The 21,744-nt window shown below is 50.3% G+C and overlaps 1 protein-coding gene across 1 annotated transcript in view; it reads left to right on the forward strand.

Annotated features, from left to right (window-relative positions):
• The first annotated feature begins 472 nt into the window (after positions 1-472).
• Positions 473-21,744, forward strand: part of HIP1 (huntingtin interacting protein 1) — a 148,460-nt gene continuing 127,188 nt past the window's right edge. The window contains exon 1 of the mRNA XM_002923472.4: positions 473-666. Within this exon, the coding sequence (XP_002923518.2) occupies positions 547-666 (120 nt within the window). The 5' untranslated portion in view covers positions 473-546. The remainder of the gene's footprint in view (positions 667-21,744) is intronic.

A 21,744-nucleotide genomic window follows, 5' to 3' on the forward strand; every position in this document is an offset into this window, starting at 1 on the left:
AGAGGTTCGGATAGGTGTCGGGAGGCTCCCACTGACCCAGCCTGGCGCCCCCGGGTCGGCGATCAAAGGGGATGGGCAGGGCTGCAGGGCAGGGTCAGGACGCAGGAGGAAGCAGAGGGAGCTGGGTGCGGGACACTGACCCTTCCGGAGGGAGCCGGGCCTGGGGGCAGCGCTTCCTGGGGCTGCGGCTGCCGAGCCGGTCCATCCCGCGCTCCCCCGTCCGGGTGAGGGCCGCGTAAACAGGCTATTCCCAGGCGGCACGGATTCCCCGCGGGAGGCCCGGCGCTCCCGCCCGCGTGACCCCCACCCACCACGCCGGGAGCTGGCAGCGCCCGCCTTGGAGAAGCGCGCCGCTCGCGGGGGAGGGGCGGGCGAGGGCAGGTCAGGGCAGCCCCGGCCCCGCCCTTCGCCCCGCCCCCGCCGGAGGCGGTTGGACCCGGTGACTGGCAANCGTTAGCGCCGGATCCCAGCGGGTAGGGCGGGGCGGGCGGCGCTGAGGGGATCCCGGGGCGGCCGAGTGCCCCTGACTCGGCTCCGCGCGGCGACATGGACCGGATGGCCAGCTCCATGAAGCAGGTGCCCAACCCCCTGCCCAAGGTGCTGAGCCGGCGCGGGGTGGGCGCGGGAATCGAGGCGGCCGAGCGGGAGAGCTTCGAGCGGACTCAGGTGAGGACCGGGGGACCCCGGGGCATGCGTGGCTGGGGCATCCCGAGCGACGCAGAGTCCGGGAGGGGCTTTGAAGGGAGTAGAGGTCTTCAGGTCCAGGGGAGGACGGAGCAAGGGGGCCGCGAGAGGGAGCATCTGGTGCGCAGGTCGAGGCGATCCTGGGGAGGTCGGGGACCCGGGGGCATCTCAGCTGGCCTGGGGAGAAGGGCAGGGCGGCTCCGAGGAGCTGGCACGATCCGTGCGGCAGGGCAGGGCAGGGGTCACCGGGGCGGTGGGAGCGGAAGGAACGGAAGAGGGGCCGAATGGAAGGGGTGCCCCTAGGCAGGGGAAGCGCATTGGGGGGGGCCACTCGGAGACGCAAGTGTGGCGGCGGACAGCGGAGCGCTGGACTGGGATGTGAAGCGGGGACCCCTTTCCTCCCCTCTCGATCCCTTCTGGCTTGCACTGACATTTCCTCCACCCCAGCACCCCCTTCCTTGTGCCTCTTGCTTGGCTCACACCACCCCCAGCTGTTGGCCTCCGAGCGCCGGGCTGAAGGGGTCTGGGCGGCGAGAAAGAATGTAGGAAATGCGACGTGTGGCCGAGCTTGGAAAATGGGGGCTGGAGGAGGGGGCCGGCCAGGGGCCAGGGTCAGGCCTTTGGCCCGACAGCCCGCTGCTGGTCAGGAGGGGCTGCCCAGTGGTGCCCAGAGCCCTGATTTGGGGTTTTGGTTTCATCCCCCAAGATGTGCCTGACAGCTAATAGGCAGACTGCCCTATTTGTCCAGCCTGACCAGGGCTGGGGGCCAAAATTCCCCAGTGGCATCAACAAAAAGCCACACTCCATTTTTACCTCAGAGTTTGAATGCCTGGTGTATTGATTTGACTGAATAAAGCTGACATGTTTCTGGTGTTCATCAGCTCGTTTGTATGCAAAATCCATTTCAAAGGGCACAGCACTTCTTTTAATCCCAGTGCCAAAGTTGTATGGGCAGATTTGTTCTTCGCTCTTGCGCTCAGGGTGGAACCTTTGAAGATCCAGCTGGGCCTCCACTGCCAGAGGCTGGTTCCCCTGCTGTGTTCTGCTTCCTCACCCCCCACCCCCGCCCCCGCCCTGCCCCCGTTCCCCAAACCACAGTACAATGTGAAGGGATGGCTTTGGAGTTTTAGGTAGAAAAGATTGTGAGGACCTTACAGAATATTCTGTGTATGGAATCTTGCAAAGAATAAAGCTTTTCACCCCGGCAAGTTCATCCTCTTCTCTTTCCAGATGCCTCTGGCCCATTGCAGGTGTGTCTGGGTGATGGAAAGTAGGGAGTGTCCCCTCCCTGGGTCATGCTACCCCAGGGAGGGATGGAAGCGATAGGAAAGACAGCAGTTCACTTCTGCCTCCCAGGGACCATCTGGGTTTTAGACTTCTTTTCTCTGGCTTTGTGGACTGGACCCCTGAAAAGAAAGCGGCTTTCCATCTGCTTGTCCACTGTGGATGTTAACTGCCGCAACTCACTGCCTAGTCCTGAGGCTTCTTGCTCCGGGAGGCAGTGTGAATAGCCTTCTTCTTCTTCTTCTTTTTTTTTTTTAATGGAAAAGGAAAAGAAATAGATGTTATTTTATAAGCCAGTCCATTTGGAGTCTCAAATAAGTAAAAACTGGAGCACTAGAGGAATACGCATAGAAACTTTGACCCATTATAGCAATGGCAATTAGGTTTGTGTCCCCTTGCTATCCAGAGAAGCCCAACAAGGAGACCTTGGGGCACTGTTTGCTGGTGTAGGTGTATTTTACATGTGGAACACTTGGGATTGGCTGCGTCTGACTGAGTGGCTTGTTGGGGGGTGGGGTGGGAGTGAGGAGGAGGCAGGCTGGAGCAGGAAAAGAGAGTTTTTCTATTATTCAAACTGTAAGGGGGGGTAGGAGAGTGAAGAAAAGGGAACAATCCTAAAACTTGGCATTGGTCAATCTGCAAAAGCTCATTTTGTTTGAGGACTTCAAATGTATCCAGTGTGTTATGAGATATAAAAATGAGTTAGAAAAAAATTTTAATGAGTTGAGAGACCATGAGAATCAGCCAAGGTGTAGTGATAATTGTAGCTAATTATCACATTTGGCACTGTTCTAAATACTTTATTGTATTACCTTCTTTAATCTCTGCAAGGACCCATGAGGTGGGTATCAGCCCCATTTTCCATGAGGACTTTGAAGCACAGAGAGGTTAAGTCACCTGCCTAAGGTCACACAGCTGGAAGTGGACCCAACCTTTAACCACTGCCTTGTGTTGCCTTTGAATACTGGGGAGAGCCCTGGCATTGGAGCTGGAAGAGGTTTGAGTTTTATAGCCAGGCACTCGGATATGCTGTGTGACTTCGGGCAAACCTTTCTAAGCCTTCCTTATTGTAAAATAAAGATGATGCTTACCTTGAAGTTTTAGTATGGGGATTAAATGAAATCATAGGCGTGAAGGTATTTTTGTAAACTTTGGAGGACGATTTCAGTGATTCTTGCTATGATCCGGGGAGACCTAAGGAAACACAAGTATGAGTAATGGTGCAGGCTGTGATGAACTCTTCAGTAGGGGGACAGAAATGTTCCTAGGTAATGTGATAATGACCAGGACCACATGTGGAAGGTCCTGGCCGTGGGTGTGGGGAGGGTTTGGGAGCCCTCGCCAGGACCTAACCACCAATGGGCATGAGATGGCACTTGCAAGGTGGAGAGGAGGGGAGGGGTGATTCCAGAAATGGGGACGCGCAAAGGAGACATCTGGAGGTGAGTGTAGATGAGGCTCAGTGGCCCAGGGAGGCAAGAACAGAAATTGGCTGCTCCCACCTCTCAGCCCCCAGCACCTGCTACCTTTTACCAGTCAACCGGTCCCCTGTATTGCCCTCAATAAACTAGGAGCTTCATGGGGGCAAGATTGCTCTTGCTTTCTCACCTGTGTCCTCAGATTCCTGAGGCTTGTGTTAGTGGTGATCCTGCTGTAAATGGGGGTAGATGATGACTAGTTACTTCCAGCCAGAATCCCTCGCCTGGGTGGGTAACTCAGCTCCCGGCAGCTGGGTTTCTGTAATTACTTGATGCTTTTTCCGAATGGCCCCAAGTTCCCTCCTGGTCCAGCTTTGTCTCCTGCATTCTCCCCATGCCCATCAGAGGACTCTGTTTTCTCAGCCTTCCTTCTGGTCAGGCCAGTGTCCGTGCTAGAGGGGGGACCCTGGACCCACCTGCTGCAGCCCCCATCTCCAATCTGACCCTTGCTGTGTCCCTCACCCAGCCCATCACAAGCAACCTTCAGGCTCCAGGGGAATGAAAAGTGGTTCTTGCCCTCAAAAAAGCTGCTGTAAGAAAGTTACCTTGCCTGGAGCACTTTGTAGTTTATACAGCGTGTTTTAACTATTGTTGGGGCTACACTGTGCTGTTGGGTATTACTACCCCCATTTTATGGATGAGAGCTTCGTAACTTGCCTGGGGCCACCCGTTGATGCTTGAAAAGCAGGATTCAGATACAGGACTCCAGGTTCCAGGCCCCTTCCACCACACTGTCCTCATGTTGGCCAGGAGAGCAATTCTGGAATGAACCAGGAAGGCTGACGCTTGTAGACACACCAAATACCCTATCTATATTTACTTAGCCAGAAAATGGTTTTCTCTTTGGTTTATTTTTTTGTTACCATCCATTTAATGAGCACATGGTGTGGAGGGGGCACAGAGATGAGCAAGATAAAGAGACCAGCCTGGAGGAGCTCATGAGTCAGCAGGGAGGTGGACCAGCCACTGCGGGGCTCTTCTATACAGAGGACAGAGGACTTACAGCACTGACATCTCGGGAGCTGATAGCAGTGCAGGACCTATTGAATGAGAGCTTTCATTTCAGCCAAAGCCCTGGGTAGTCCTGTGCATGTTGAAATTTGCTCTCTGGCTGGTGATTGCTAAGATCAGAGGAGAGGATGGGGCTCTGGAAATACAGAGCCTTTAGTCCCAATCTCTTTGGGTGGAGCCCTCCACAGAGAACAGGATCCTAACCAGCCCTGAGTTGGGAAGAGCCAGGAAACTTGGATTCTAGAGAAGAAGAGACAGAAACAAATATTTATGGAGGGCCTGGTGGGCACTAGAAACATGCTGGGTGATTTATAGCCATTATCCTATTTAATAGCCGAGGTTCAGAGAGGCCAAGTGACTTGCCCAAGGTCACTCAGCGAGTAACTAGAGAAGCCAGGGCTCTGAAAATCTGATGACCAAGCCCACATCCTCTTCTCTGTGCTGAAGTCAGGGGGTGTTTCTACCATTTCGCTCATGATCTTCAGCTCAGCATTTGATTCACCTGCTGAAAAATTGTGGGGTTGGACCTGAGGATCAGTGTTTCTCAACCCTGGCTGCTCAGGAATGGCTTCTAACACGAAAGGCGCTGTCCTCCCACCTGACCCCTGCTGGCTCCCTTAGTTGGTATTGAAAAGGTAGAAAGGATGCTAAGAGCTTTCTTTGAGCTTGTGGTTTTGTACGCCTCTGGCTTCCTCCCATTGATAATGGTGGGAACAGTTGACATTCCCTGTGTTTACTATGTGCACGTGGTAAAGGCCTTTAATGAGCCAGACCTCTCCGTTCTTGGAACGAATTTACAAATTACAGTCCCTGTTTTACAGATGAGGAAATAAAGACTTAGACGTGTTAATAGCCAGCTCGAGGTTCTGAAGGAAGCGTCCGAGGCGGGACCCAAACTCAGGAACACCGGCCCCAGAGCTTGGCTGTGCGTGCTTGCCATTCCTGCGTCACCGCCTGGCCCCCTCAGCTTTCCTCCTCCTTCCTCTAGCTAACAGTTGGGTCCCCAAGGTGCTAACCTCACCCCAGTTCTCTTTTACCTTCTGTCCACTTCCTCTGTGCTCCCCTCATCTGACAGTTTCTGTTCTTGTGTCTGTGACGCCACCTGCCCACGTCTGTCTCCCGACTTCCTGGCCTGTATGACCACTTCCCGTGGGTCATTTGTCCCCCTCAAAAAACCCACACATTCCCCAGACTCTACTTCGGGCCTTCCTTGCCTCTGAGTGCCAGCGTCTGGTCTCTGTCGGTCCCCATCATCTCCTTGGCATCCATCCGGAGTCCTCCCTTTCCTCTGTCCTCGCAGCCACATTGTGCTCTGTGATGTTTCACTTGTCCATTGCTCCTTTGCTCTGCGCCGTGCCTGCACTTAACTGTGTTGGTTGAAATCCCATCCTCCCTGCCTCCCAAATAGCTGGGGGCCACATGGCCTGTCTCTAAAGCCTAACGCTGCTTCTGGAACTCCCTCTTTTCAAGAACCTTTTGCTGGCTCCCGAGAGACCCTGCATGACGTGGCACCCAAGGGTCCCTGGTCCATCTTTTCCAGACCTTAACTTACACTGCCTCCCTCCACTAGATGCGCCTGCAGGCTGTTTCCAGCCCTATCAGGTATTCCAGCAAGCAGGGGCCCGTAGCCACTGTACGTCTGTCCCATTCATCCAGGTCGTACCGTGGCTTCTCTCCCAGACTGGAAGCTCTTGGGGGCAGGGTCTGGCTCTCGGTGCCCGGTGAGCCCTCGCAGAAGGCAGGCACCGGGCCTGTTTGCCAAATGCGTGAATGTGAGACAGCCGGTGGATCTCTGGGGAGCCTGGGAGCTGCAGGCAGGCCTCTGCTTGCAGCGTCCTTTACTTTCCCTTTGCATATTTTGGAGATTCTCCCTCTGTCTCCTGTGATTTCACCAATGATGAATTCTTGCTGAGTGCTTGCCCTGGGTGCCGGGCCTGTGTGCCCAGGGTCCCCATTTAGAGGGAGCCTGCAGAGTCTCTACAGTTAGAATCAGGGCTCGTGGTCGATGATTTTGAATTTCCGTGAAGTTCAGAACACTTTATTAACGTTCCCAACACCTGCTTGTGGACTTCTCAGGGCTTCTCCCTGCTTCTTTCTGCTTCAGGTGGGCCTTTGTGAGCTAGAAGGTATTACCAGAAGGGGGAGGAAGTGGCCTGGCATCCCAGGCCCCTAGATGTGACCTATGGCTGTGGCCCTGGGGGCTGCTGCTGTAGTTTGCCACAGGGCAGGGCGTAGGGGATGCTGGGATGAGTGCAGAGTAACATGAGAGCGCTCCCTGGGGAGTGAGCAAATCTGGCTCGCTACTGGATTTCTCATTTCAAAATGGGGAGGCTGGACAAGATTTCCAGCTCTCAAAACCTCGAGCTCATAAAATTCCTGTAAGCGGGGTTTTCACGCTGTGGAATAAGGACACGTGTTTCATCTCAACTGCTCTCTTAAAACACTTCCACGTGCCCCCCCCTCCCCCCGCATATGTAGACCTGGGTTCATGGGAATGGCTGGTGCCGTAACTTCGGGTGGGATGAGGAGCGTCCACGTGCCCCAGGAGAGCAGAATCCCAGCCCCACTTGGGCGCTGAAAGGGCTCCTTGGCTGACATGTCTGCAAGGCACCGAGGAGGACTGTTTTACACTCCCGGTCCACTGGTCCACTTAGCGCACACCTCGGGACAAAGCGCAGAGCAGTCCCGGGCGGGGTGCAGTGGGCCAGTGGCCAGTGCTCCTGCATCCAGAGGGTTGATGGCCTGGAGAGATGCCCACCTAGGAAAGGGAGCTTGTCAGCCCCACCTCCTGGCAGGGTGGGGGCTGCTTCCTGTTTTCCTGCCCGGGCAGGCAGGGAGGAGCCCTGTTCCTGGCTTGTGGGCAGGACAGTCCCACATTGTGCTGGGAGAGGGACAGGGATTGAAGGTGTCCTCTGGCTCAGACAGTGGAAGGGAGGATGGGGGTTTTCTCAGATCTGAAAGGTTATGACCGCTGCCTCTATTCGAGCTGTGAGGCCTCTCAGGAAGCTGGGCTGGGCCATTCAGGAAGCCAGTGTGGCCGATTGCTTCTGATTTTAACAGATTTGCAGTTTATGAAGCACATTTGCACATAACCTCTTTTCAGCCACAGAACAACCATGCGATAATAGCGGTCTGTTCTCAAGGATGGACACTGAGGTTCAGAGAGCGTAGGCGACTTGCCCAAGAGCACTCAGGAAGTGGCCGGGCAGAGCCTTGAACCTGGTTCCTATCTCAAATTGTATACTTTCCTTTTCATATCTCTCTTTAAAGCTGAAGCCTGATCTGGGGCTGGTAACTTAGAAAAATTACAGAGGTTTTCTTTCTAAGTCTTTTCCAGTTGATTTATTTGGACTTTTGAAATTCCTGCTGGAAGTTTTTTGCAACACATAACTACCAAAGGGCCTATATCCAGAATATGTTAAAAAAACATAAACATATGCAAAGGCGAAACTTCATTAGTAATCGAGAAAATGCAAATTAAAATTATAATGAGATACCACTCAATGCCTGTCAGCATGGCTGAAATAAAGATGAAAAAAAGTGCTCCTAGATGGCTCAGCTGGTTAAACATCCGGCTCTTGGTTTCAGCTCAGGTCACGATCTCAGGGTCCTGCTCTGTGCTCAATGAGGAGTCTGCTTGTCCCTCTCCCCCTGCTCCTCCCCCCACTTGCACATTCTCTCTCTCTGTCTCTGAAATTAATAAATAAAATCTTAAAGAAAAAAAATAAAAATGAAAAAAGAAGAAAAACCAACTGTGCCAAGCTTCGGCAAGGATTTTAAGCAACGGAAATGCCCATGCATTGCTGCTGGCGCTTTTCACTGGTGCAGCTGCATCAGACGACAGTCCTCAAATTAAAGATGTACAGACTCAGTAGGCCAGCAGCTCCCCTGTTAGCTCTATACCCAACAGCAATGCACAAAAGGTAGTTGGAGGGATATTCATCATCATCTTTTGTAATAACTCCAAACTGGAGGCAATCCAGAAGTCCCTCAGCAGTGGGTGGATAACTGCATTGTGATGTGGTCCCTCATCAGGATACTGCACAATAAGGAGAGTAAATAAACCGTAGTCACATTCGACAGCACGGATGAACCTTCCACACATATCGGTGGGCAAAAAAAAAGGCAGACACCAAAGAACACCTTCTGTGTGCTTCCATTTATTTATTTACTTAAGACTTTATTTATCTGTGTGAGAGAGAGCATAAGGGTGGGGGGAGCAGCAGAGGGAGAGGGAGAAGCAGGCTCCCAGCTGAGCAGGGAGCCTGACACGGGGTTTGATCCCAGGACCCTGGGATCATGACCTGAGCCGAAGGCAAACGCTTAACTGACTGAGCCACCCAGGCACCCCTGTTTGCTGCCATTTATATCAGGTTCACAAAACAGGCAAAGTGAAATGGGTATTAAGTGTGCTGCTTAGATGGTAAATCTGTAAAGAAGAAATAAGGGATGAGGGGCACCTAGGTGACTCAGTCGGTTGGGTGTCCGACTCTTGGTTTTGGTTCAGGTCATGATTTTGGGGTCGCGTGAGATCAAGCCCTGCGTTGGGCTCCACGCTGGGTGTGGAGTCCGCTTGGGATTCTCTCTTTCTCCCTCTCCCTACCACACCCCCCTCGTGTTCTCTCTCTGAAAAGAAAAGAAAAGAAAAGAAAAGAAAAGAAAAGAAGGGGATGTATAGGCCATATATAAATATTGTCCTCGGATGCAGGGAGGTTAATTGGGAGGGTGTGCAAGGAGAGCTTCTGAGGTCCTGCCGTCAGTCTGTTTATTGGCCCGGGTAGTAGTTTATGATAATTTATTAAGCTGTACATTTTTGGTTTGTGTGGTTTTCTCTATTTATATTATATTTCAAAATACAAAAGGTTAAAAAAAAAAACCCACCTCCTCCCAGGGAGTAATAGACAGTGTCTTGAGGAGGCTACGAACTTGCCACTTACATAACCACCCAGCTTCTGAGGTCTTTCCCAAATACAGCCACCCTGGTGAAAACCCTTCTGATACTGCCCTTGGGAACTGGGAAGCCTTTGATTTATGAATCATGCCGATCCAAGCAGCCTATTCTGAGCGCTGCCGTAACACGTACTTGTGAAGTTGGGACTTCTCGTTAGCCCACGCTAAACGTGTTGCCCTCGGCTTCCTTCAGTTTGTGTCCTGTGTCTGCCTCCCTCGGCGGCAGACGGGCCCTCAGACGCTCGCTCATCTTTTAGCAAGTTGTCCCCAGCGTCTAGCGGAGGGAATTACACCAGCTCAGGCTCAGGAGGTCTGTGAAACAGAAAATAAATTAGGTGGTGGAAAGTTCTCAAAGGAGAGAATGAGAGAGGAGAGTGCGTTCTAGGCTCAAAAGAAGCACATTTGAATAAAATCGCAGATCAGTGTAGTGGGCTTCCAGAACACATGACCCCGGGCTTGGCTTGTGTTCCAAAGATCTATATCAAGCCTTGCTTGATGAGCTACTGTGGGAACATAGGAGCTTGGGGAATGTCACCTGGGAACATGGCAGAAACGGTGACCTTCTCGCAGTGGTTCTGTGAGGTCCCTGGGGCTAGCCTACAATGCAGGTTTTTAGCTTAAACAGTTGCTGTGTGTGTGTGTGTGTGTGTGTGTGTGTGTGTGTGAGAGAGAGAGAGAGAGAGAGATTATGTCTTACTGCCCGTCCTGTGACCCCGCTCCCATATTGGGCTGGAAGCAAATCCTTCTCTGGTTTTTCTTCGATATGTCTTAACCAATGCTGTATTCTTTTTTTTTTTTAAAGATTTTATTTTTATTTATGCAACAGAGATAGAGACAGCCAGCGAGAGAGGGAACACAAGCAGGGGGAGTGGGAGAGGAAGAAGCAGGCTCATAGCGGAAGAGCCCGATGTGGGGCTCGATCCCATAACGCCGGGATCACGCCCTGAGCCGAAGGCAGACGCTTAACCGCCGTGCCACCCAGGCGCCCCGCAATGCTGTATTCTTGCCTCCTCTTTTCCATAATCCTTCAGCAAGAGATTGACAGGCATGGGCCGTGTGGTTTCTTCTCTGAGCAAGATCCAGGGAACCTTCCCTTCAAGTAACAGGTCAGCCCAGGGCTCTACCTCTCTGGGCTTGGCGCACGGTAGGCATTCCAAAACTATATGTCGAGTACCTTATTCATCTTTACAGCCTCAGGCTCCTGACTCGGTGTCTGGCGCCAAGTGACTCTCGATAAGGGTTTGTAGAATGAAGGAATGATGAGTGTCAGCTATATTTGGTCCCAGTGCTGAACTGTGAATCCTTATAAGTACACCCCGAGTCTGGGTTCATGTGAGCCTGACTGGAGCCAGCAGGAGACGGGGCCCCCGAAGAGACCGGGTCTCTGACGTAACTGTGGGTGGTTCCTGGGGACTTCCTATCGAACGTCAGCTCCCTGACTCATGCTTGGAAGTGACTTGAGATCTCCTGCTTCCCTTGAGATGCTTATTCCAGGAAGGGACCTCCCTGTACAGTCTAAGGCTATTACTGCTGATAAAAAACAAAAACAAAAAAACCCCCCCAAACCCCTCAAAACCTAACACACCTAATCCTGAACCCTGTCTCCTGCCACAAACTCACTCATTGTCCTTTGTTCTCAGTTTTCGACAATCCCAGTTTAGAATCCCTCCCCGGCCTTTGAAGCATAAATTCTCCCAGTTGTCTTTGGCATAACCTCTATCCTGCACCTGCAAGCAAGCACGGAATTCAGTTCTTCTGTCTCCTCGATTCCTTGATCGCTCTCCATATCACTTCTACTTCTCCAGCCGCGGCTTCTGCCTTCCATCAGGCCTTCGTCTTGAGCCTGAACTATTTACCGCATGGTGCAGCTGGCCTTCCTGCTATCCGGTCCGCCCCTCATGAGATCCACCCTCCCCTTGGCTGTCTGGTTTATTTTTATTTTTTAAAAAAGATTTTATTTATTCATTTGAGAGAGGGTTGGGGGAGACAAGCAGAGGGCGAGAGGGAGAGGGAGAAGCAGACTCCCCAGCTGGGCAGGAAGTCCGACTCGGGACTCGATCCCAGGACCGGGAGATCCTGACCAGAGCCAAAGGCTACCCCCAGGCGCCTAAGTTCTGTTTTTAAAACGTGCGACTGCTTGTATCACTCCAGGTGTTAAAAGCCTGTTTGTTACGCATTCCTCCACACTGAAACTCAAGCCCCCCCCCCAAAGCTGGCCTTTGCAGAGAGCTGACCTTTGTGGGCTGTCATGTCCCACGGCCTCCCTTGCAGCCCCACCCGCCCAGCTTCTCTCTCTGCCTCAGGCAGCCCACTGCTTCAGGCTTCTGTGTGTCTCCAGGGGCGCACCGCTTTTTTCAGCCTAGAGTGCCCTTCCCACTTTTCCCACTTGCTAAACTCTTCATCCTTGAAGTCCTCCCCACCCCACCTCCTTCCGGGCAGATTTATTTGATGGTATTTCTGTGTTGATGTGTTGATGTGCTGATCTGGATGTCTGTTCCATGCTGGACTGTGAGCTTCCTTATAGCTTAGCCTTCTTTGTGGGCCTCACCCCAAGCATGATGCTCAGGGCCCCGTAGGCCCTCAGTAATAATAAAGGACCTGATCGTATTTGATTGTTGCTGTAACGGAAAATGGAATAGGCCTAATTCCCGCTCCGAGGCAGGTGCCCAACGCCGAGGGAAACGTACTTGATCTCCGTCACATTGGACTGAAGCGGAAGTTTTGGCTGCATTGGTAGAAAGACGTAGGTGGGCTTTAGGAGTGGAGAATTCAGTAGGAGGGACACTGTACAGAAAGAGGACTCCTCTTGCAGCACGGTGCCCCCAGAGCCAGTGGACTGAGAGCCAGTATTCCTGATTTATGCCCTCCAGGTGGGATGATGGGATGGGGTAGGCAAAATAATGCACACACAGGAGCGCCTGGGTGGCACAGCGGTTGAGTGTCTGCCTTCGGCTCAGGGCGTGATCCCGGTGTTACGGGATCGAGCCCCACGTCAGGCTCTTCCGCTATGAGCCTGCTTCTTCCTCTCCCACTCCCTCTGCTTGTGTTCTCTCTCTCACTGGCTGTCTCTATCTCTGTTGAATAAATAAATAAAATCTTTAAAAAAAAAATAATGCACACACAACCCCCCACCCTACATGTCCACCTGTAAGTATGTTTTGTTACATGGGAAAAGGGTCTTTGATGTAATTAAGGGCCTTAACATAGGGAGAGTAGCCTGAATTTTTTTCCAGAGCTTCCGGTCAGGAAGGCAGCCCTGCCAACACCTCGATGTTAGCGCAGTGAAACTGAGTTAGCCTTGGGACCACAGAGCCATGAGCTGATAAATGGGCGTTGTTTTACGCTGCTAAATTGGTGGTAATTTGTTACGGCAGCGATAAAAGCTAATAGGGGATGAAAACAGGTAACTCAACGCTCTGGGGCAGGAAACCTAGTGGAGCCCTTGCCTTGAGGCACAGACAGGCCACCCTTTTAAACCTGGAGCAACACTTTGCTACGTCACCCGTGCTTATTGTGGCCATAGATAAAAACATCGCATTTCCACACTTGGCACTTGGTCACAGAAATCCTATCCTGGAAAAACAATTCAGCAGCCTGTTCAAAACATTCTTTCCTGCTGGGCCATGGAGTTTTTTGGTGCAATTCCAAGCATGAGGATCACAGACAGAATTTACTTAACCTTACGGGTTTTGTTTTTTTTTTTCTCGATTAAGCCCTGTGCTGTCTATTAAAAAAGGCAGGTAGGAAATCCCTTTTTTCCCTCTAGGATCATGATGGTGTCTCTGCTCCAGAGAGCTGATTTGCAGTCAGGAAACTGAGGTGGTAATAAATGAACAGCTTCCCTCGGGGTGGGCCTGCTGTGTGCTGGTCCTTCCTCAGGCTCCCCATGGTGCTGTGCAGTGTGCCCCTGTTCCTGGGCTTAGCTGCAGCGCAGCCAGGAGTGCCCAGAGCACTGAATTAAGAATTGGGGCGCCTGGACAATTCAGTCGGTTGAGCATCTGCCTTCAGTTCAGGTCACGATCCCAGAGTCTGCTCAGCGGGGAGTCTGCTTGTCCCTCTACCTCTGCCCCTCCCCCTACTCATTCTCTCTCTCTCTCTTTCTCTCAAATAAATAAATAAAATCTTAAAAAAAAAAAAAAAGAATCAGGAAGCCTTGCTTCTCCTGGCTGTGGTTCCCCCTGTTCTGCCATGGTCCCTACCCTCTGTAGGTCTTCAGTCACAGTCTGTGAAATGAGGGGGTTGGCTGGGATCACCCCAAAGGTTTAGAGAGTTGCAGTTACTAAAGCAGCAGCTCTGGGAGAGTTGACTGCCTTTTGACAACACCTGGCCCTCCTTGTTACTCTGGTTTCTCTGTCGCATTTCTCAGCTCCAGATGCTAAATTCTGTCTCGATTTCCCTCTCTGTGAGACCCTTCCTCCTGGATAACCCTGGCTGCACTTAATTTCTATGGGTAACTTTTTCTATCTTGGTCAGAGGGTCTTATGCCCCCCGCCCCCAAAGAACTGGCCTTCCATAGTCACTTACTCAGGAAAATTACCTAGTGAGAAATCTTTTGCAGTTGATCACTTCTGCCCAGGCACCGTCTTCTGCCTTCTACTTAGGACTGCCAGGTACATCTGCACAGGCAGAGCACTGCAAAACTCTGCCAGTGTCTTCCGATCCCGGCCTTTCCAGGGTTAGTCCATTAGGCCTAGGTTGTAGCACATAACAAAAATAATTTTCCAGGGGTTCTTGGGTGGTTCAGTCGGTTAAGTGTCCAACTCTCGATTTTGGCTCAGGTCATGATCTCAGGGTCATGGGATTAGCCCCGAGTTGGGCTTTGCGCTCAGTGGGGAGTCTGCTTGAGATCCTCTCTTTCCCTCTCCCTCTGCCCCTCCCCCGGCTTTCCCTCTCTCTCTCTCTCTCAAATAAATAAATAAATCTTGAAAAAAAATTAATTTTCCAGAAAAACTCTTTGTCACTAAATCAGAGGCTACACAGGGTGCCCAAAATGATGCCACTTTATCTCCCACCAGCCTGCTTCACGCATTGACCTTATCTCCCAGAGGTGTGGCCTCTGCCCCAGTCCAGTTTCCTAGAGGAAGGTGAGAGAATTAGAAAAGATAACTTGCCTAGGGTCCATTCTGCAAGTCCTTGCCTGGATTTGAGGCCGACAGCCTTGTGTCTGGGCCCCGGTTGTGCTCCAGGACTCTGTAGAGGTTAAGAACATGGGCTTTTGGTCTGGATAGGTCACCTGCCATCGGTTCCAGGCAGGCCGCTTTACAGAGACGCTGGCTTGTCTAGGTTGATCTGACAACATTAAGTAGAGAGCCATTGAAAGAGTATCTACGGTAAAAGTAAAAAACAAAAAACCCCAAAACCCTACCTGACAGGCTGTTGAAAGGATTCAATGACATAACACAAGGACAGCGCTTAGCACGTTGCCATCCTGTTAGTGAGCAAGCAGCTCGTATTAGGAATCGCTTACTAGTACTTACTAACATTTGAGTCTGGGGGTAGTGTACTAGTTGGCACAGGATAGCCCCACGGCCGTGGGATAAGTAAATTAACCGGTCTTGGCTTCCTGATTGATGATGCCCGAGTTGAGAATCATCTGTATGAGGAAGTCCCTGTGTTTTGGGGTGTGCTGTTTCTGAGGCTGGGTGCAGAACCACGGGAAGAATCACTGGGAGATCTCAGGAGGCATTTGCCTGGACCGCGACCCAAACACTTTGGCCTGCCTTTGCACTGGGCCTGGGGTGGACTGCGTGCCTGGTTTCTTGGTTTCTGTGTTTCTGGTTCTAAGGCCCCAAGAAAGATACCATGGCACAGGGCTGGCTCAGATGACAGTGAAGATGACAGAGGACATACAGAAAGAATTGTCTAGTCTGGAAAGACAAAGGCCAAAGTGAAGACACAGATGGGAGGGCCTAACACTGGGGTTTGGGTCATGGCTCTGCCCATGACTAGTTGTATGATTTTATTTCCATGAAAGGTGTGCGTGGACACAGTTACAAGGGTTGGACGGCGACCCAGGCTTGTCACCACCACCCAGGAGTGATCTGGCGCAGCTCTCTGCCCCTCCCCAATCATTTCCTGCTTCCCAGAAGCAACCACTTTTTTAAAAAGATATTATTTATTTATTTTAGAGAGAGGGAGAGTGCATAAGCAGGGTGAAGAGCAGAGGGAGAGGGACAAACAGACTCCATGCTAAGCACAGAGCCTGATGCGGGGCTCAGGCCCACAATCCGGAGATCATACCTGAGCAATCACGAGTCAGACACTTAACTGACTGAGCCACCCAGGTGCCCCCAGAAGCAACCACTTTTAATTCTTGAAACTGCTTCCATGATAGCCATTATTGTGAGCCTGCCATTTTGGAAAATTAAAGATGTAGATTTCATTTACCCATGTGCTTCCTTCCGCCATCCCCAGGACACTGTCCCTCCTCTGTGCCCCAGGGTCTTAACTCTCTATTCACTTTCAACTTTATCATGACCCTGGAAATGCCAGGAGCTGCTGAGCCCTTAGTGTACTTGATGTCTTTTCCTTTGCTGCCTAAAGTTTTGTCATTCCTGGAGTAATGAATTGTCTTTGTTCACTTGCTTGGGATTCTGTGTACTCAATCACTGATTTACCCACAGCTCTCCATTAATGTGCAAATTTCCACTTACTCAGTACAGGAGGGGTTGCCTCAGTTTCCCTATCCCAGGCCAAGCGAGAAGGCGAATGAGCAGGAGATTGGAGGGAAGTCAGGGATCACAAAGGTGATGTTGACTGGTGATGATACTTGCTGTCTGGAACTTTCTTCCCAAACGGGCGAACTGGAAAGTAATTATAGGGCACATGAAGGGATGCTTCCCTGTGCACAGTGGGGAGAGAGGCACATCTAACTCAGGACGCCGAGTCGGCTAAACCTGTTTATAGGGCCATAAGGAGTTTGGATCAACTCACAGATGATTTAGCTCATAGGTGACTTTTTATGAAGGAAAGTCTCAGCAATTAAGAGTGTCCTATGTCATAGGGAAAACCCTGAACCTCACACACCCCTTTTCGGGGCCTCACTGGAGGCCGAACTTGGGGCCGACTGGATGGGACTGATACGATGGCACTAATGATATTTTTATGGAAAGAAATAGTTTCCTCTAGTGCCTTAGGAAGACAGTAACTATCATAGTGATGATGGTCACGGTGTGGACATCTCCTTCATGCCCTGCTCTGGGGATGGCTGAGAGCCCAGGGGTTTGGAAAATGCATTTATTTCCACTTCCTCTTAGTTGCAGTTGAACATACCCAGAATGTCTTTTGTTATGGGAAATGGGACACAAAACCCATTTGGTAGGAGAGAGCCCTAAATGCCTGGGGTGGGTTCCCAGCCACAGAGTGAGGGCCAGGCCTGGGTCATGACTGGCTCCGAGCTGCTGAGACCCTCCCAGCCTCTGCTTCCTCATTTGCAAATGGCTTTCCGTAGCAGTGCAGGCCCACAGCTCCTCATCTGCAGTTCTGAGATCCTGGAACTCTGGAAACCTCAAAGTTTGGAGTGCGGTACCTGACCCGCACCTGTCTGCCCCATTCGTAGTCTTGGTTATGTGCCTGTCTTAGAATGGAGGGTCATACGATAGGCTGCAAAGATATTGATCGGAGGGTGTTACCCAAACCCTGAAGTTCTAAATTCCCAGGCGCACCTGACCCTAAGAGTTCGGGGTAAGGGATTGTGCCCCTGCCGTACCTACTCCATTGTGGTGTTGGACGGGGTTGAATGGAATACCTTACGTATGAAAGATGAAGCATTGTGCCAGGCACATAGTAGGCGCTTGGTCAATGATAGCTGTTAGTATCCGTTGGTTTTAGAATCCCACTTGTAAGACGAGGAATAGGTTAACCATCCAAGTCCAATTTCCTATGATCAGTCAAGGTCATATGAATGAGTTTAAACCAGAAAGCATGGAAGTAGCAGCTTGGCATGTGGTAGAAAGACTGAGAGACAGAACTGGGTACAGATCCTGCCTTTGCTGCTTACCACCCCAGTGACCTTGGGCAAGTGCCTTAATTCATTTGCCTCGGGGTCCCCATCTGTATAATGGGAATAGTAATACCTGTCCCATGGGGTGCCTGGGTGGCTCAGTTGGTCAAGCATCCCACTCTTGATTTTGGCTCAGATCATGATCTCGGGGTCCTGGGATCAAGCCCTGTGTGGAGCGCCATGCTCAGTGGGAGGTCTGCTTGAGATTCTCTCTCTCCCTCTTTGCCCCTCACCCCTGCACTCTCTCTTTCTCTAAAATGAATAAATAAATCTTTAGAAGTAATAATGATACCTACCTCATGGGGTTGCCCTGAGTATCCAGAGAAACCCAAGAAGCCAGTATATGGGAATGAATGGCTCCTGAGAGATACACTGAACGGAGCACATCACCTATGTGATTTTCTTGCCACAAGTGCGTAACCTTGGTCTAACCATGAGAAACATCAGACAAAACCAACGAGGAAGGTTCTGCCAAACACCAGTATTCTTCAAAAATGTCAAGGTCTTGGAAGACCAGGAAACACTAAGGAGCTGTCACTGACTGGAGGAGACTAAGGAAATGCGACCGTCCCAGGTGGGATCCCAAGTGGATCCTGGAACAGAAAGACGACAATAGTGGGAAAATGAGAGAAATCCACATTAATTCCATAGTAAAGTTAATCGTATTGCACCGAGGTGAATTTCTTCGCTTTGATGATTTTCCTATGCTTATGTAAGATGTTAGTTAATATAAGGGGAAGCTGAGCAAAGATGTCCGGGAACTCTGTCCTATTTTTGCAATTCTTCTGAAAGTCTAAAATTATCTCTAAAATGTTAAAAAAAAAAAAAAAGAATGGCATGCTGCTTGGCAAACCTTAGTCAGGGCTAAGTAAATGTGCGTTCCCTTGCTCCCTTGGGTCATCCTGGGGACACTGGAGCCCCACGCACAGAGGGATGGGACAGTGGTTTCTGAGGTGGGAAAGTGTGACGAATCCAGGCTGCATCAGGGGAGGGAGACGTTCTGGTGGCCGAGCCGTAGCAGAGCCGACTGTTCCGGGTCTTCGACAGAACTGGAGTGGGACCTCTGTACACAGTCTGGCAGACATTCTCTGCCAGCCTCCACCTGGCGCTCTGGGCCCAAAAAGGAGTAGTTAAGCACTCTGCAGTCAGACAATAGTTTCAGCTCCAGTTTTGTTACTTATATCTCATGGGGATCTTGGGAAAGTTACTCATCGGTGATATCACCTGAGATAATGTCCTGGCATCTGGGCTCAGTGAGTGGGTTCAAGGAGAGGGTCCGGAGCAGGAAGCCAGTGCTGGCGCTCCTTTCCTCTCCCACCGAAGCCTTCCAGATGGCACCAGCGGAAGTGCCCCCCGCCCTCCAGGTTCCCCGCAGCACTCACTTTGGGCCCTGCCAAGGGCCCTTTCTGGGGATGGCCTTTAAAGGTCCACAGTTGGTGTGTCTTTTTTGCCCCATGACCTGGAGCTCCTGTAGGCCACCTGGCTTTGCCCATAGGAAAATGTACAACTGGGGTGAGTGGGTGAATGAACAGGTGAGTGAGTGAGTGAATGAATGAGCGAATGAATGAACAAATAAGTGAGTGAATAAATGAATGAGTGAATGAACAAGTGAGTAAGTGAAAGAGTGCATGAATGAATGAATGAATGAGTGCATGAGTGAATGAATGAGTGAATGGACACCCTTCCTGCCTCTCTGAAGGAGGGCTATGTACCACACATGATTACTGGCTCGCACAGCTGCCCCATGTCAGGCTGTTCTCCAGAATGACTTTAGAAGTATTCAGATTAAACACACCCTTTTATTATTTTTCTGCCCCTCTCTTGGGTGCCAGTCACCTATCCAGAAAAAGCAATTCACTCCTTTTCTTCCACTGTTTGAACATCTCAAGCCTTAAAGCTGTTCCTTAGTACTTCGGAATTCTCCAGGCCTCTCTCCTTGCTGCTGAGAACTTTTTGCCACAGGAAATCAGGCTCATTTTAAGGGCCAAACAGTCACTAAATATAGCCTCCCGGCACAGATATTTAAAGAGCTGTGTTGATGATGTTATGTCTGAACGGAGAAGAAGGGGAAGAAAATAATTTTTTTTTTCTGGAAAGAACGAAGTTACACCAGTGTTTCTGTGGGTCTGCGGGGAGCAGAGCAATGGTATGGTGTCAGCATCTTCATCTTCATTATGGGATCACCAGCTTGGGCCTCAGGATTTAGGGTTCTGGGACCAGGCAGTCATTTTTGGATAATACCTTCTTATCTCTATTTAAAAATATCTTCTGTCCTGGAGAGTGGCCTTGGACAAAAATGCCCTCCCTGCCAAGCCCAGGAGAGCTGCTGTCCCCCAGTCCCAGGACCAGAAGTGGGTAGAGAGAGGGCCCACCCTGCATTATCCTCTCCCAGACGCTGGCTGACGAGCAGCAGGTGACAAAGGCAGAAGAAGGAGTGGGGTGGGGCCCAGGGATCTTTGCCATCATGGCATGGAGGGGTCACTTTCATGGGGGTGGATGGCTTCCCACCGACTCCCTCTTCTGGCTTCCCACCTTGGGCTCATTGCATGGTCAGGCTAATGTCAAGAGAGTATAAAACTTTGGGGATGCTGTTATGGTTACTCAAATATTCCTTCTAAAATATAAATAGGGCTATTTTAGGACTTCTTCAGAACTTTCTTCGGGGCTGCATTTATTATTTCTTTGGGAGAGAAACGTCATAGCTCTTTCTGTAAGGAACTGCGGTGAACTATCTTAGTCTTTGTCTGAAAATGTCTCCATATCACCATCTCTTTTTCCCCCTCTGTCACAAACATGATTTTATTGGTACTTGTTTGCTGATTGGTATGCAAACATCATGAGTCAATGCTGGTATTAAAAAGTCTACGCAATGTAACTGCAATGCTTTACTTAAGAGTTACTTAACCAGGGGTGCCTGGGTGGCTCAGTCAGTTAAGGGTTTGACTCTTGGTTGTGGTCATGATCTCAGGGTTGTGGGATCGAGTCCCGTGTCGGGCACTGCACTCAGTGGGGAGTCAGCTCTAGATTCTCTCTCCATCTCCCTCTGGCCCTCCCCCTCCCCCTCCAAAACTAAATAAATAGAGACTTATAAAAGAAAAGTTACTTAACCAGTGTTCCAGCTTAAAAGTTGGAGACATTTTATCCACAAGCAGAGGACACCAGAGCTCCGAATCTTCAAATCTTTCTAGCTCTCAAGCCTTTTATGAGGAATGTCCTGATTATACAGGATGTAATACCTTACACATTATATCCACAGGCCCTTAACAGGTTTGGAGACGTTCTGGACCTTCCTTCCCTAGCAGGATCTTGCCACAGATAGTGTGCAATTCTGATAAGGAGATAAAAGAACACAGAGACAAAGCTAGTAGGGAAAAAAGCCCCACAAATATGAAAGAAGGGTCATTTAAAATGACTGTCATTTGGGCTTTGTGTATTTTAGAGAACTTTTTATAATGCTCTTCACAGTCTATGGAATGTTAAGTTTACATCAAACAAAGCCTTTCTTAATCCAACATTCCACTAATTTCTGGTTTTGGTAAAGTTAACTAGCACATGATTTTATCTCTTAAAAAGTCATTTGCACTTATTTAAGGATGTATTAAAATGTGGGCTATGGTGGGATTGCCATGCTTCATTAAAAATATGTTTCTGGGGGCGCCTGGGTGGCTCAGGTGTTAAGCGTCTGCCTTCGGCTCAGGTCATGATCCCGGGGGCCTGGGATCGAGCCCCACATTGGGCTCCCTGCTCAGCGGGAAGCCTGCTTCTCCCTCTCCCACTCCCCCTGCTTGTGTTCCCCTCTCTTGCTGTGTCTCTGTCAAATAAATAAAGTCTTTAAAAAAAAATGTTTCCGGAATTACAGAAAACTCACATTTCCAAAATGGTTGATGAGGCTGCTTAGAATTGTAGGAGAAAGAGTCTGTAAGAACTACCGCTGAGACTGGTCTAAGACTACTTTGTCTCCCACTGCATTTGGGCCTGAAATAGCCTCAATTTTAGATTCTGGTTCCGCTGCTAAATCTCTTTTAGTCTCTGCTCCATGATCCTCCTCTGCCCATTTTCTTCTGCTTCCTCTCCCCCTTTTGTTGAGACTTTTTTGCTCCAAAGATTTATTCTTTCCTATTGCCTTTTTGGCCCAAGATTGATTGATTTCTTTCTCTTTTCTTTCTTTCTTTCTTTCTTTCTTTCTTTCTTTCTTTCTTTCTTTCTTTCTTTCTTTTTTCCTTCCTTCCTTCCTTCCTTCCTTCCTTCCTTCCTTCCTTCCTTCCCTCCTTCCCTTTGNTTTCTTTCTTTCTTTCTTTCTTTCTTTCTTTCTTTCTTTTGCTTTCCTTTGCTTTC

This window comes from Ailuropoda melanoleuca, chromosome 10 (genome assembly GCF_002007445.2).
Source record: "Ailuropoda melanoleuca isolate Jingjing chromosome 10, ASM200744v2, whole genome shotgun sequence".
In the NCBI taxonomy this organism is placed as follows: Eukaryota; Metazoa; Chordata; class Mammalia; order Carnivora; family Ursidae; genus Ailuropoda; species Ailuropoda melanoleuca.